At 41.0% G+C, this 17,197-nt stretch overlaps 1 protein-coding gene and 1 long non-coding RNA gene across 2 annotated transcripts; both read left to right on the forward strand.

Annotated features, from left to right (window-relative positions):
- The first annotated feature begins 6,063 nt into the window (after window positions 1-6,063).
- Window positions 6,064-7,052, forward strand: LOC136442061 (uncharacterized). Its single transcript, XR_010756953.1, has 2 exons — window positions 6,064-6,159; window positions 6,483-7,052. It is a non-coding gene; the product is annotated as an uncharacterized lncRNA (long non-coding RNA).
- Window positions 7,053-7,872: 820 nt separating this feature from the next.
- On the forward strand, window positions 7,873-15,326 carry LOC136442060 (aldo-keto reductase family 1 member B1-like). Its single transcript, XM_066438663.1, has 10 exons — window positions 7,873-7,994; window positions 9,448-9,615; window positions 9,931-10,047; window positions 11,374-11,451; window positions 11,791-11,907; window positions 12,102-12,208; window positions 12,454-12,544; window positions 12,742-12,825; window positions 13,977-14,059; window positions 14,906-15,326. The coding sequence occupies exons 1-10, from the start codon at window positions 7,920-7,922 to the stop codon at window positions 14,934-14,936; spliced, it is 951 nt and encodes a 316-aa protein (XP_066294760.1). The 5' UTR covers window positions 7,873-7,919; the 3' UTR covers window positions 14,937-15,326.
- Window positions 15,327-17,197: the final 1,871 nt, after the last annotated feature.

The raw sequence follows: 17,197 nt of genomic DNA on the forward strand, positions 1-17,197 counted from the left end.
CAACAGCGAGGAAGGAGAATGGCTACTCTGCCACGACGTCGGCCCTCCTCACATCCGCAAGGGTTTGGGATGGACGAAGACGAGGACGTCGAGGGATCCAACATTTACTTCGACCTGAACGGCCCACCACGCCACTCTTCCTCGAAGATGTGCCCGGCAGAAGACGTCCCAGCTCCTCTTCCGCGTACCAACAGATACGTCAACGCCAACGTCTCCTCACAACAGCGAGGCAGGAAAATGGCTACTCTGCCACGACGTCGGCCCTTCTCGGTCCCGCGTAGCTTGAGGATGGACGAAGACGGGGACGTCGAGGATCCCAACATGTACCTTGACCTGAACGGCCCACCACGCCACTCTGCCTTGGAGATGCGCCCAGCAGAAGACGTCCCGGATCCGCGACACAAAGAAGAGGAAGTCGAGGGTCCCAACATCTACCTTGACCTGAACGGCCGAGGACGCCCCGTAACTTTTTGGGCCCCGTAACTTGTCCCACATGGCAGGCCTAGCCCCATGCTGTCAGTGACCATGTGAGTTATCTCACCGTCCTCTAGTTCGTGAACTCTTTTTTTTTCAGAACTCGCCTAAATTCCCAAACACATGCATTAAACCAATAAACCTTATTGTGTAACAAGACAATACAATTATCATCCTTACAAAGAAATCAAGCGTTGAACGGTTCAGAATCACTTTTGCCTTAGGTTTGAGGCACTCAAAAACCAAGGCCAGTTTTTAGAAAATGATATTTGTTGAAATATGACATTCTTAACATCTGTAATATAAACTTATTCCTATCAAGTGTGTATTAATTTGAAACTGTGTGAAATCTGTACTCCTTACATTAACAAACATCTGGCTTCACATTTAATAAAAGAGAAACAGTGACTTGTGGCATTCAGCAAAGTTGGAAGAGCAAATCTGGCATTGAATCGGACTGTGATTATGGACAACGATTCTGTTTTGATACTTTGAACTGTATATACTTTTTCAGCCGTATACATGAAGTATGTGTATGTTCTCAGTGACTATAGAAAGACATGAGTTCGATTCCCATTTTGATGTTGCAAAGCTTAGCCGTTTCTTTCAGTAGTTGTTTAGGCCCCAGACATGAACAGTCATGAGAACCGATGTAGCTGATAGAGTTATCCAGTATAAACAAGGTTCTTGTTGTGATTATGCTGTATAGACCTGATCCTATGGATGACATTATATTGTTTGTTTTAATATGTGTTTGGCAATTTATGTTTTGTACAGGCGTAAAACAGAAGTAAGTTCTGTGACATATTTTGTAATTCGGGTTTTATCATGTAGTTCTTATAAATTGAAGTTCAAAAAAGGGACTAAAGAAGCTTTCTGAAGGAATTCATATATTTTTATTGAGTTTCTTGATGCAGAAAGTGCGAGAAAGGTGTTCAAGTAAATTTTAACAATATAATGATAAGTTTATTGAACGTTCTTGCCCGTAGGCTAATTGCAGGTACATGTAACATGGAATGACGGACAAACAATTGGTAACAATATAGCATGTGACTATTCTAGTCCAAATACTAACATTAAATTCTATCTTATTTAAGTTTGACTTCTTTTTTCGAGACAGTGGAAGACGAATGCTCCCACTTTTCTGTAATGTGTGGGTTTTGTGATGTTAACAGGAGAGTAGTTTTCTTTTGTTCTGTAAACATGGAGAAGTTTGGATGGAATTTGGTGGCCTCTTTAAACAGCGTCTTTCTTTCTTGGTCGTAGAAGGGGCAACTTGAAATAAAATGTGTTTCGTTTTAATAAGACGTTGTATTTGCTTGAAGAGTATTTTGTAGAAAATGTTAAGTTTACGAACGAAGAACTTATTTTGAAATGTTGTCTTATCGGCAATAAAATGGTCTAATGTTGACTTTAAACCGTGGCTCCCTGTTTTATTAATTAAAGAACATCGAGACAGCAGAGTAGCAAAAACCATTTCAATCCACTTCTACCCGCATTGGATTTTAAATTAATTATATCAGTTTAACCTGAACCATGGGATAAACAGTTCTTCGTCAAGCTTTAACAGCCATGAATACCACTGAGTCATTGGTCAGTCCAACCCCAGGTTAGGTCAAAGGTTAGCCATCATGTCTACCTGTATATGACCTAGCCTGGCCAACATATCTGTTGTTGTATAGTATGGCATCATAATTTTGTAGGAAATCAGTTTAGACCAATGCATCAGATGCCTAGTTTCCTCGACCTCTATCCTATCTTAACACACTCCGCGCCCAATGATCTCAGACGCGTTTGCAGCCTCACGTAGCAAGATTGAATATAAAAGACTTCTCCGCTAGTTTCACGGCTTCAAAAGAATTCCGCGGAAATTGTCAAAATGATTTTCACTGTTTTACGCACGTTGTTGCCGGCTCTAGACGATTGAGTGATTAACTTCGTACATATTCAATAGTTGTGTTAAACAGCATGTGACGTCTACTACCGTAACGTTAAACATAGTGAACCTAAGTAAATCTCCAATGCAACGTCTGTCACTAAAATGCGCTCCAATGTATATTTACTATCCATACAAGGGGTAGGGTGGGGTGGGATATCCCTTTAATGCAGTAGAGATTTCTCAAACACTGTTTTTCAAACTAGCTGATATTTATAACCAAGCAGATAAATATGAATGAGTGTTACGTGACTGATTAAGTCTGGTTCTTTCACCTTCTATAGAGAAATCTAACTTTAACTTAAAAATGGGGTCTACCGTGATGTCATGAGGGAAGAGATAAGAGCGAGACAAAATCTAAGAAAAATACAGATCTCAGGATGAAACTCCTAATAGATCTGTAAATATAGAGTCATTACAGTTGCGGGAGGATCTAAGGTCTAAGGTAAGGACAGTCACATAAATGGTTTCATTAAAAACACAAGTGACTGAGTGAAACTTGGGGTGTGGTACGTTCTTCTTATTTTTGTCACAATATGGGACTGTACGAAATTTAGCGGGGGGAGGGCCGGTGCGTAGGGCGAAGGAAAAAAAAAAAGATGTCCGGGGGAGGGCCAAGGAAAAAAATGGCATGGGGGGAGGGCCAATGAATTTTTTCTCAGAGTTAGCAATACTTTAGCATACGTCTACCAGCAAAATTTGCCCCTCAAAATGCAGCAAATAGCGTTTTAGTCGGTCAAGATTTAAAAATTGTCCCAGGCCGTGGGAAGCATGCCTGCCGACTCACAAAGAATCGTCGGCGAAAAATGTGTCGGCAGGGCGTCGTCCCCCAAATACAAGCAAAATTTGCCCTCAAAAATCAGCAAATAGTGTTTTAGAGGGTAAAGTAACAAACCGTTTTGTTGCCATCGTACATCATTCCATCATTTGACGGAATTTTTCACCTCGCAACAGACAAAAATTTTGCCTTTTCCGTCATCTTTGACGGACCAAAATCGGCGTGAAAAGATATGGACAGACCTTGGAATTCGCAAAAATCTCCAGAAAATCAGCGAAAGTTTGCGACGAGGCCGATTAGATAATTTCTAACGTCCGCTGCCGGCCGGTGACAACCGAAACCAAACAAAAGAGCACCCTGGTTGCAAGTGACCATGGTGCCCGTGGATTTGAAAAATTACCATCACGCCCCCCTCCCCACTACAGTTTTGATCGGTCGCATCGGGTTGACGTTTTTTTCTGATGTTTTCCCCGGTTCACCGTCAGTTATTGCTAATGAAGCCTAGAAATTCCGAAATACTGCTAAGCTTTCAGGCTTTCCGTAACTATACATTGTTAAAGTTTCAAGCCGGCCGAGTAACATGCACTTTATTCCCGCGGAAAATGGTTAAGAGCCGTCAAATATTTGATTCCACCAATTACAGCGGCCATCTACGTTGCGTCAAGGAAAATTTGCCAATAGCATGCGAGTCTCGCTATTTCTTGGGATGTCAACAAAGCCTAAATTTGCGAGATTTAAAAAAAATGGCGGAGATAGCACGACGAAGTGGCTGTTGGAATGCTTTATCAGCGACATTTGAACATATCCGATGATGTTAGCGGAGAAATGTACCGAGGAAAACATTGGAGGAAAAAACAGGACGTCGTTATACCTTATGGCGGCCCTTCTAAAAGTGGGCTGTCTAATTCTTCATCATTTGTTTGATTTGTTTGAACCTTTGTTTATTCATGATAAGCTCAAATCGGCACGCAGGCAGCTTTTCATTGAGGTCATGAGGTAAGAGGTAAGGGTCAGATACAATATAACAGAGATACACAGTCATTTGAGTCCTAATAATCATTACATATTTATGGTACAACAATATACAAAACTATTATGTTTAGTACAGGGCGCATTTGGACAAGTGTTGAAAATGTTTTACTTTTGCCGACCGCAGTTATTCTCGTAGGACATAGATCTGTAATAAAGTTTTGTTGCGCTAAATTTCTTCGCCGATTCTTCCTTTGTCACTAATGGAGATGTCATCGAGTATAGTCTATCAGTACAATTTGCTCCTCAAAATGAAGGAAATAGCGTCTCATATGGTCAAGATTTCGAAATATTCCCGGGCGATGCCTCGCGCCGAATGTTGATCTTACCCCGCCGCCCTCCTACGAAATTTTCTATTGGCACCGGTGTCTTCTGGCCTCAAAGTACAAACTCTAAGGCATGAAGTATGTTTGCTAGCATACCTTTATACTAGTTTGGCACATAGTCATGGTATAAACTCAGTGGGTATGTACAGGGGGTTGATATAAAAAGAATTACCATTTTTTTACATTTTGATATTCAGATAGAGCATCTACATATTTCTAGGTGCTTTTTTCAGGAAAAACTGCCCTTTTGCAAAATAGTCTCCCCTCCCAACCTCTAGGCCCTTTCAGAGAACAAACGAAATTGCTTCTTCGGTCCGAAAAGCAGCTAACACGATGTCTGTCTGTTCGTTTTGTAGGTGGAACTCCATCCTTACCTGGCCCAGCAGGACCTTGTTGACTTCTGCAAGCAGAATAACATTCTTCTGACGGCGTTCAGTGCACTGGGCGCACCTACACGTCCCAAGTTAGTTCACAGACTCTTACTACCTTTCCCAATTTCTCAACTCTTTTAGAATCGATGTAACTGCCACGTTGAGCACTAATATCTCATTTCTCTTCAATTACACAACATTTTAGCTGTATTCATAGAAACGGCTATGAGTACCTTTAGACTCAAAAGAATAACATAGACTGACCATTACGTATTTCAACCCAACCCCATCCAGATCGTTTACAGGTGGAGAAGAAGAACCGGTCTTAATGGAGGATCCAAGTGTTGTAGCAACCGCCAAGAAGTACGGCAAATCTGCTGCACAGGTATGTCACTGTGGATTTGTATGTTTGTATTGCATACCCGGTAAACCGCATCAAGGCGTATAGCACACCAGGTTTGTACTAAAGAGTACAAGCTGCATATCCAGACAGATTTATATGTAATTATAACTGCAGAGCACACTTGCATTGAACCTTAGTATAGGGCTGAATCCTCGATGTATGCTCGCCTGAACTGAAATATGCTTGGCTCTTTTTATCTTATACTGGTGCCCTACACACACGAGCAAATACGAAATTTACACAATACAAGTCTTAGAGTCTCCATCTACTAAGGCCTTTATTCCCTTCGAAGTTAAACCAGCCTGTATCTTTTCTGTACAGGTTCTGCTCCGCTATCAGCTGGACCGAGGAGTTTCAGTCATACCGAAGAGCGTCACACCCAGCAGGATCCAGGCCAACTTTGATGTCAGTAGACTTTCGTCCTCTGCACAACTTTGCTATCTTCTTGTTACAATCATCTTTATCAAAGAAAGCCTAACTTAGCTTTGCAACTAAACTGCATTTAATCAGATAAAAAACCCACTCAAACTTGTCATTTAGTGTAGAGAAAATGCACTTTGATCATTTATATAACGCCGTACAGCTCGATTATCGAGTTAAATGGCTTCGGATCATTGGAAAGGGTATATTCCGTTTTTCACAGATTTCTTGCAAGAGTGATCATCAGCAAACTTAAGCCCAATATGTCGTCTGTGTTCCAAATATACAACTTGATGATTATCTTATGACGTTGATTTCCTCTTTATTTGCATATTGAAGATCATGGGCTTCAGTCTGTCAAAGGAGGATCTGGCGTCACTCGGTCAGCTGGACCGGAAGTTGCGCTACGTTGGAGCCAACCTGTAAGTACAACCAAAAACCATATGCATGCCTTCTTAGACAATCTCACAGGAGATACGATAGCAGTATAGGAACAACATCGCGCAAGTGTAGAAAACTGATGTGTTAAACTTAAGAGTAATTTAAAAAAAAACGGCTGATTGATACATAGTACAGATCCAAAACTGTGTTGCGCCTGGGATCACGGTACGGGGCAATAATCTACTTTGGATTCTGGATGGTACTCCTGTGCTGTCAAAAAAAAAGGAAGACAAGAGACAAACATGAAAAGAGATACGTGAGACACATCATGGATGTTGACGATAATTATCGTATCTTTTCACAGTTTCGTCAAGCACAAGTTCTTCCCTTTCTGAGGCCTTCTGAGAGACGAAGAGGTCAAACAGTGCAAGAAATATGCAGAGCTATATGCAGTCTGACTGTCGTGAAGAAAGTGTTGAATCTGTTCCGAGATTGGAGGCGATTTTTTTCACGAGAATACAAGACAAAATTGATGATAGAAGACGAGTAAAAACCCTTAGGAATGTCTGGTAGTTCGTACCTCGTTCACAGCTCTATCTGATTGCACGTAATGGTAGTATATATAACTAATAAATCAATAAACGTTTATAACCAATAAACCAATAAAGTGCTGTTATAGCAACAAGAACAACAAGACCAACCCACATACCATATATCAAGACAATCCATTCAAGCCTCCTCCAGTTATACTGCTTTTTTACATACATACATTACATCCACACATACATACATATAAACGCTACCAAAAACATAATCTTCTTGGTGAAGATAACAACTATCATGTGATACACAGAGAGGATCAAATGTATTTTTTTATATACATTATCACGCTTATAGCATATAGAGGTCAGAGTCAATGAATTGTGGTCTCATTGCTGGCTTGTACTATTTTTTTTTTTATATGATGACCATTAACTGTCTCGTATGGTAATGAATAATATGTGTTGTACAGTATGTGTGGCAAAGGAGAGATTGGGGTGTACATGTCTGTGTGTGTATGTGCAGTTGGTAATGTAAACTGGTTGGAAACTGGGCGGTGTATCAAAATTTTTGACGAAATTTATGACGTCACATCATTTTGAATGGAAATATGGAACGTTGATTATTCATACTCAAAAATGATAAATGATATGACATATCTTAAATGAAAAAAAAAACGTCTAAAATACGGAGAGCCTGGTAGTTTGGTTTCCGCATCCCTAGTGTTGGACTTTGCTGGTACAAAGGTCAGGTCATCAGGTGCCCTCAAAAAGGTCAGGTCATCAGGTGTACCCTGTATTAAGTAGGTCATAATGAGTGACCGACTTCTCCCGGACAGTCTAACTATTCCTTGAAAACCGTGAATAATTTCATCAGGGTGGCGAATGACTGAAACGTCGGCTCTTGTAAAATGCTTGGTGGTGAATAAAAGAACCTGGCTATTCTTTTATTCCTTGAGAAGTTTGAGGGACAGAGGGTACTTGACTCAGGATGACTAGTTTCTTAATATAGTGGACGTGTCCTAAAGCGTAGGTAGGTATTAATGAAATAAGCCGATGCCTCTATACGAACAATACACCGAAGAAAAGCTGTTCAAAGGCTAAGATGTTTGACCGACCGACCATGAATCACTACCTACGAGAATGCAAGTCATCAATTAGTGACATCATGTGTATTTATGGTTGTCACGTGTTCACGAAACTGCTCATTAAGGCACACCGCCGCATAAGCGAGGCAGGTTAGCAGAAAAACGCAAATCATCATGGCTGCTGCGGGACCAACGGCTGTTCTGAGTTCTGGCAAGACAATGCCACTTTTGGGCCTAGGAACATGGCAGGTACGTGTAGGACGGACTTACTAGCTAATTCATGGACATAGCTACTGTTGGTAATTGTCATTATCTAGTGCCCATTTCTCAGAAACATTTCGTCTTCAAGTATCTTTCAGTCATTTGAGCTCACCAGAAATTCCCGAAGCACTGGTTTCAACCTATCCCTCTGATGTTATGGCATATGTAGGCGATACATGTAGTTCGAATTCTAAAATTTCTCCCGCACCATTTCGATATGGTATCGAGCTGTTCAATAGAGAAGGGTACTATTCGAACGCAGTAACAGTTGCCCGATCTGAATACAGTCGGAATGAACCGTATATTTGCACCTTCTAGCTTACAGTTTGCAGATATTTCCATTAGACAAATGTACCTAGAATGTACAGTTGAAGATTGGAGTGCATGTTTCATCTGTATTGTATCTAGTTTCAATTCGGACAGTACGAACCAGCGATTCCGCTCATTGAAATTTTGTTCCAGCTAACTGACGTATAAATCCTTATGTAGGTTTTGAGGAGGGTTTTGAGCTAAACTTGTCATTCTACGTCTTCAAAAAAACGAAACACGTCAGGCTTAATCGTCTTTATCTTTTGTGACTCCACCCTTTTCATATTTACATACTGTTCACGGCGTTGTTTGAATATGCCAGTGGTGCGCCACGCCAGGCTAGCGCTTCTTTATCTCTCAGGACATAATCAAACGGGTGTCTCACTGGACTGCGCCAATTTGCGCCAGGAATTTGCACCAACTTTGCGAATTTGTGCCAATTTTCCCCTGCGGTCACACTGACGTGCGATGCACGGGTAAAATTCGTAACTTCAGCTCGAATAAGATACAGCATAGATACAAGACAAAATTAGTGGAAATGACAGTGTTTCCACTGAAAACAATATTGTAAAGTGATTGATAATCAATAAAAAGGGATTTGCAGTGATTGTGCCGGTTTGCGCAATTTCAGGTGATATATTGCGCCCATTTACCGACTGGCGCTACTTTGCAAATGTCTGGCGCAATGTGGCGCAGACCAGTGATGTGTCCGCTTTACTAGCACTGCTGAGATACCAGGGATGTATCAGTCACCTGGCGTGAGCGTCCTTATCTCTTTTGATATTTAAAGTTCTCAAATGTGTCTTTTAAGATAAGCAAAATACGATACACCGGGCCTTAGCGTTCTTATCTCTTGTTTACCGCATACCAGCGATATGCCAATCGCCTGGCTACATCGACTTAACCGTTTGTCACATATTAACTACCGGTATTTAGTATCAACCAAATGTGCTTAGTGGGGGGGTGGTGTAAATCCTATCCCAATTGCAAGGTACATAAACAAACCGGCAATAGACGGTTTGATCTTTTGCGAATGTTGACTTTTCACAGTCCCCACAGTCCGTGTACCCTCTTTAGTGTGAGTTGAAACAGTGCATGAATGTTATAACATTGTCGGACTTCACCTCGCCAGTCTACGTCCGAACAAGTGATCAATGCCGTGAAGACCGCCATTGACGCCGGCTACCGTCACATCGACACCGCCCAGGTGTACGGAAACGAGAAGGATGTGGGACAGGCCGTCAAGGAGAAAATCGCAGAAGGCAAGATCAAGCGGGAGGATGTCTTCGTCACCACTAAGGTAGGCAACGATACTATAAAAACTTGCCACAAATAGATTGACAAGTATATCTTTGAAACAATGACGTTCATTTTAAAGGAGAAGCACAGTTCCTCAAACGGGCTGCACATCTAACCAAACAAAATGGTTTAGACAGGCAGGCAGAAAGGCAGGCAGACAAACAGACATACAGACAAACAGACAAACAGACAAACAGACAAACAGACAGACAAACAGACATACAGACATACAGACAAACAGACATACAGACATACAATTATCCTTGGGCCAATATCAGCAAGCACTGTGTGTTACTTACTCAGTCTCTCCCTCCAGTTGTACACCACCTTCAGCCGACCGGAACATGTCCGCGAGGCTATGACGCAGAGCCTGGCAGACCTGGGGCTGGACTACGTGGACCTGTACCTGATACACAGCCCAATCAATTTCAAGGTCAGGGTTAGGACCGCGTAACAAATGTGCACGTTTCCTCACTTTGTGAGTGGTGTTTAGTATTTAATTGTGACAGGTGTATGAAAAAACTGTTCCAGCTGACTGTAAATCATATCTTATCAACAATAATAATAAATTTTATCTTATCAACAATAGTAATAACTTTGTTTCAAATACATGCCCGAAGAATAATTGCAAGCATACAAGAAATGAGATAATGGTAATAATAAGGTATAGTATACAATGAATTAATGAAATAAACACAAAGCGAAATAAAAGGCGTTGACTAACCCTACTTCTAATCTATACAGTTGTTATTCGGTTTGATTTCCTTTTTGTGTGCAGTGGAATGTAATAGAAGCATTGCCAATGACAAAACCTCATCAGTAACTAAACATGTACTCGCACTTTAGACCCGTGTGTGTGCAACTTACATGTGCATTTGTGGTGTTCTAGACAAGTATAATGAGAAACTTTAGGCAGATTGACTCGTACCAGTCTTATCAAATTCATGAATTACTACGTATACATTGAATAAAGGATTTTTAAACTAATACGCACGACTAACAATTTGAGAAGCTACAAGGAGCTTTCAAATGACATCCGCCATCTTTCTTCAGCTTGAGAGGTGTCACGTGACCTAGGTGTCAAAGGTCACCAAGGTCACGTGACTGGACGAGAGAGTTGTAGATCGGAGGGAGTCTGTGACGTCCTTGGTCACGGTTGAGGGACGGAGAGCGGGACCTGATGTGCACGGCTTCCTTGACTCCCCTTTCAAACCATCTGCTTTCTCGGTCCAAGATGGTGACCTTCTTCGTTGGCTGGTGTTTTTAAGTCTGCATGTGTTGTGCAACCGGAGAGGAATCTCGCTTGTGCTCTGAAATACTACGTATACATTATCATCTGAACTTCGTATATTACTATGTATAGACTTGGAATCATGGGATCGTGTGGCGCAACGGCAGAGCGTTCGACTCAGAACCAAGAGGTCCCGAGTTCGAATCCTGTCATGTCACCGATCTTGTGCCCTTGGGAAAGGCACTTTACACGACTTTCCTCACTCCACCCAGGTGTAAATGGGTACCTGACTTCGGTTGGGGAAGGTCGTATTGAGGTCACCTGGTGGCGCCGAATGGCAGCCGCCCAGACCCTTACGACAGTTCCACAAAATGCAAGTGTGGATAAGGTATTATATATATGTTGTGTATTGTTTGAAACCTGTAATACCCTGCGCTAATAGGTTGCCATTGCGGGTAATTTCTGACCAATAAATAAAACCATTAAAACCAATCAGACTCAGTTTCCTCCCCTGTACCCGTGATACAGTACGGGACCGACCCCTTCACATACGCTGGGAACCCGGAGGAGATCTATGATGACGTGGATTTTATCGATACGTGGAGGGTGAGTGAAAGCCAACATGATTTATATATCTATGATATCATGAATCAAACAATCAAAGATTAAGGCCTTCCGATAGGAGATATTGCAATATATATTGTCTATTGTTATATACTGTGACAGTATCCTTAAACAGGTGCGTCAATTCTACTTTAAGTTATTTGTGAGTTTAGAAGTATAATGCAGTTGTCCTTCACAATTGTTCTCATCTTTGTCAATATCCAAACAACCAGAAAATTATCTTTAATCGTCCCAGGAACGATATGATGCCAGCTGTTAGGCCAGTGAAAAGCAGCATCTAAGCTGAATCTAATCAATTCTGCATCTCTATGTTGCGTTTAGGGCATGGAACCTTTGGTTGATGCAGGCTTGGCAAAGTCTATCGGGGTGTCGAACTTCAACAGTCAGCAGCTGGAGAGGCTACTGCAGAACAGCCGCATCAAGCCGGCTGTCAACCAGGTACGTGTGTGAACTTTTTTCTTTGTTCCAAATAGCTTCAGTATTTGCCTTTCAAACACAAGGAAAATTAAGTAATTGTTTTGTTTCATGTATACAAACTAGCTTCATTCCTCTAGCTCCTTTCTTAGAACAAACGAAATTGCTTCTTCGCTCCGAAAAGCAGCTAACACGATGTCTGTCTGTTCGTTTTGTAGGTGGAACTCCATCCTTACCTGGCCCAGCAGGACCTTGTTGACTTCTGCAAGAAGAATAACATTCTTCTGACGGCGTTCAGTGCACTGGGCGCACCTGCCCGTCCCAAGTTAGTTCACTCGTACTACCTTACAGCCTTTCTCAATGCCTGCAACGTCAACAATGCCCCCACATTGAGCACTAATATCTAATTCGTCTTCAAGAATTTTCTAACCGTAGTTATATTCAAAGAAACGGTTTTGACTAAACAAAAGTGAAAGTAAAGTGATCTTGAGTAGTTTTGAGTAGCGTTGGACCGGCAAAAGAATAAAAGACCTGACGATGACGTATTTCAAATGTCCCAACCCCATCCAGGGTGTTTGCGAGTGGAGAAGAAGAACCAGTCTTAATGGAGGATCCAAGTGTTGTAGCAATCGCCAAGAAGTACGGCAAGACTTCTGCACAGGTATGTCACTGAGCATGCTCGCCTGAAATATGCTTGGCTCTCGTTATAGTGGTACCCTGCACACACGAGCAAATACGAAATTTATACTATTGAAATCTCGAACAAGTGATAGCACGATGTCACAAAATGAATAGTTTCTATCTAGTAAGACTTTTAATCCCTTCTACGTTAAACCAGCCTGTATCTTTCCTGCACAGATTCTGCTCCGCTATCATCTGGACCGAGGAGTTTCAGTCATACCGAAGAGCGTCACACCCAGCAGGATCCAGGCCAATTTTGACGTCAGTAGACTTTCGTCCTCTGTGCGCTCATTACAACTTTGTTATCTTCTTGTTGCAATCAAGCCTACCTTAGCTCTGCAACTTAGGCCACATCATGTAAATTTCATGGATGACATCCTCCGCAGACTCCAAAATTAATGAGATAGGGCGAAAACAAAACAAGGCGGGCAAAAAAAAACAAGATTCCTATATTTCAAATTTTGAGATCATAAATCTTGTTAAAGAAAGATTGAGGCGACGAAATATGATGTCATGACCAACAGGTCTTTTATTCCTGTATTCAACCAATGATGTTTCATATATGATATAAAACCTCCTTGATTCAACAGTAAACATGTCCTTGTTGATGTATATACATCTCATTAGACTAACTACAACAAATGCAGAAATGGGCTTGTTGTACCATCATCTGAAGTAACTAAACTGGGTATAAATACGTGATGAAACACCTTGTGTATACAGCTCAATTAACTAGAAGCCCCCCCCCCCCTTATTTATATAATGTCCTTGCTAGAACAAATGCAGAAAACAGCTTGTTATTATACCATCATGGGCAGGAACCACACTGGGTATTCATATGCAACGAAACACCTTAGACTGTCAACATTAACTGTTCTTGAAGATGTGTATACAGCTCAATTAACTAGAACAAACGCAGAAAACAGCATGTCATACCATCATGGGCAGGAACTACACTGGGTATTCATATGCAATGGAACACCTTAGACTGTCAACGTTTACGACATATTTGCCCATTTTTGGCATGTTGACCACCGTCGGAGGGCAATGAAATTTCTTGTTTTTTATTTCGAAATCAGGCGAAAATTAATAAGCGCGCTGATGTCATCCATAAAAATTACTTGCTGTGGCCTTAACTGCATTAACTCAGACATGAAAATCACTGGCTCGCAATAAGTGTAGGGAACACGCACTTTGATCATTTATGTATACAGTTGATCGATTATAGAATTTAAAAGTTTCAGAACATCGGAGTGGGTCTTTTATTCCACAGATCTCTTGTCAGAATCATCAGAAAACTGAACCTCAATGTGTTGTCTGTATTAGTATCATAATATCACAAGATACATATAGACATCTTCATGGCTCATTACTTAAATGACGATGTCTTTTTCCTTGTTTGCATATTGAAGATCATGGACTTCAGCCTTTCGAAGGAGGATCTGGCGTCACTCGGTCAGCTGGACCGGAAGTTGCGCTACGTTGGAGCCAACCTGTAAGTTTCTGTAGATGATTGGTGATGACAAAGAACAACGTAGATAAACAAAAAACCATATGTTCCTTTGCTAAAAAGTATACATAAGCATGCCTTGTTTGAAAATATGACAGAGGAAAATATGACTAGTATAGGAAGAACATCGCACATGAAAAATATCGAGCCTAAAGCTGATGTGTTGCACCTAAGGGTTGTTATACCAGCTGATTCATACAGATGCACAACTGTGTTGCGCCTGGTGGGTATTACCACAATCTTATTATGGTATGAGGCAACAATACATTTTAACAGTGACCTACTCTGGAACATCCCCTTGTGATAACAAAAACAATCTACAATGGAAGATGAGAGGCAAATATAAAATGAGATAGGTGAGACACGTTATTAAAGGCAGGCTAAACTTAATTTCGTAAAGCGTACTGCAGTATGTTAAATAAACCACTAAGACCAGTTCTGACTTGTTTTACACTAGTCCATCATAGATTAGCGTTTTTACAACATATGAAATTCGCGGTGTGGTGATGTAATACTGGCGATGTCCAAAGCCCTTTGACCTTTGTGACGTCAGATTCCGAGTCGGAGGAATGACGTCTGGAGCAATTCCTATGGTGCAGGTGTGGCCGACTCGGAATCTGACGTCACAAAGGTCAAAGGGCTTTGGACATCGCCAGTATTACATCACCACACCGCGAATTTCAAATATTGTAAAAAAGGCTAATCTTTGATGGACTCATGTAAAAGAAGTCAGAACTTGTCTTAGTGGTATATTTAACATACTGCAGTATGCTTTACGAAATTAAGTTTAGTCTGCCTTTAACATTGATTATCGTTATTGTTTCTTCACAGTTTCGTCACTCACAAGTACTACTCTTACTGAGGCCTCCTGTGGGGAACACGACGAGATCAACAGTGGCACCCATTTGTGGAGCTCCATCCACATGAAGAACGTATCGCACATGTTTTCAGTAATTGCAGACTGTTTTCAAGTAACAGATCGATTGAATATAAGAATGCAAATAATATCTTTGAATGAGCCTCCACAATGTACGGAAATACTAATACATGATAAACAAACAAACAAACACACAAACAAACAAAAACAAAACAGATAAAAAAGACAGACATTTATCAGAGAAGACAAGTGAAAGCCAGTATGAAAGTCCTGAAGTTTATCGCTTATACAAACCAAAAGACACATACAGAAGATCACATCAGTTATATTGTCATTCTGGTAGAGCTCAAAGTCAATAAATTGTGGTGCAATTGCTGGCTTGTTTCAAAGTTTGTTGACTCTGATATGATGATCTTTGACTGTCTGGTGTGGTAATGAAGAATATGTGCTGCACAGTATGTTTTGTAAATGAGAAATGGAGTGTACGTGTGTGTGGATCTATCGAGATATATATATTATATGAATAATTGAATAGAATGAATTGTAACGTAAAATGTGTACAAGCTATTACAATATTACACAAGGAGCAACTCACACATTGGCCTCACACCTACAACTCCAGTTCCGCCCCCCCCCCCCCCCCCCCACACACACACACTACACCTCTACCCCAAGATAGTATTGAAGACGAGTACCACTTTCTTATAACATGTCCTACATATAATGCTGAGAGACAAGTGCTTATGCAATCAATTACATGTAAGTCAAATATTACCCTACCTTACACAGATAGCGATACATTTAATGTACTTATGTCATGTCCGGATTCCATATCTATCCACCTAGGTCAATATATCTACCACGCTATGCAAAAACGAAACTGTACCATTCCTGAATGAGAATTGACAAATGTAAAGTCGCAAATTAGACTAGAAACACGCAACACAATGTCTGTAATTTAGATATAGCTCCACGTTGTAATTAAAGTAGATTGCATTTGATGTAGCGTTATAGTAATTAGAAATTTCCTTAGATTACAATTAGCCTAGAAAAACAACCCTTAGTCTGTATTAGTTCCATGTTGCAATGGCCATAGATCACACTGGATATAGTATTATAGTAAGTAGTATATTCTTATACATGTATAGAACTAGATTGTTACCTATGTTGTCTGTAATTTGCCATACATTGTCACTGATGCAATTGTTGTGCAATAAATCATTCATTCAAATCATTCATTCATTCATTCACAACCCCCATTACTTAGTCTCCTTTGCAGGCTTTCTGGCTGGCGCTGGAGTTCATTCTCGGAGGGAGTGCTGATACACGGTTTTCAACATCTCGGGGCCAGGTTCCTTTGCTAGAGAAATCATAATCGTCAGCCCCATGGCCCAGAAAATAAGGATTTATTCAGAAAAAATTAAACAAGTAATGTTTTATAGCAAGTAAAGAAAAAGTGTTTATTTATCTTTTTCTTTCAGTACAGGAGAGGTTAACCTGCTGAAAAGTACGTTTTTACAGCATGGCACAGATGGGATCTAGAAATTCCGGGAAAAGTCACAAATGTACATCTAGATGGCCCCTTTTGAAGATTATCAACGAACAATTCAGCCTTACAACTAAGTTGTTTCAGAAATCACAAACATGCAGTAAATTCTCTTTCCACAATTTATCAAAGACATGCCTGATCTACAGCTATCAACCTATTTGCAATAAAAAAAGGCTACTTTGTATTATCGTAACATTTCACGAAGGTCAAAGGTCACCGGATCTCTCAATCCGGTGAACCACCCGAAAGTGACACTGACCCCGGCCCGCGCGCACTTTTCTGACACATCTCAACAATCTTTCATCCCCTGCGTAAACTTTTTACATTGTCACATCCTCCGTATTACAAACTACAAGTGTGGTAAGTTTGAAGGTCCAGAGTTTTCCCATTTTCACACTGTGCTTAAAAGTGCACCGTCCGTGCACAAGTAACTAGTATGCGAGCTGCGACTGGACACGGCATCATAACTTATACACAGACAGGAGGTCACTCTGCACATGTTCGCAGCTAAAACTCACAATTCCCGTTGCCGCATTGGTATGTAACTTGGTATATCGGTTGCTAGGTCGCGTGTGGTGATGCACGTTGTCTATTTTACAACGTAACAGTGACTATACGATCACAGCAAGTAGGGAAGCTATATTCCACGTATCTGCCTGAAGTATTGCAGCCATGCGGAACGGATTATAGCATGGTC

Source organism: Branchiostoma lanceolatum, chromosome 9 (genome assembly GCF_035083965.1).
Source record: "Branchiostoma lanceolatum isolate klBraLanc5 chromosome 9, klBraLanc5.hap2, whole genome shotgun sequence".
Lineage (NCBI taxonomy): Eukaryota > Metazoa > Chordata > Leptocardii > Amphioxiformes > Branchiostomatidae > Branchiostoma > Branchiostoma lanceolatum.

Coding starts and splice junctions, on each gene's coding strand:
- LOC136442060 (XM_066438663.1), top strand. CDS start 7,920: ATGGCTGCTGCGGGACCAACGGCTGTTCTGAGTTCTGGCAAGACAATG. Junction 10,048..11,373: donor ACAGCCCAATCAATTTCAAG/GTCAGGGTTAGG, acceptor CCCGTGATACAG/TACGGGACCGACCCCTTCAC. Junction 12,209..12,453: donor GGCGCACCTGCCCGTCCCAA/GTTAGTTCACTC, acceptor AACCCCATCCAG/GGTGTTTGCGAGTGGAGAAG.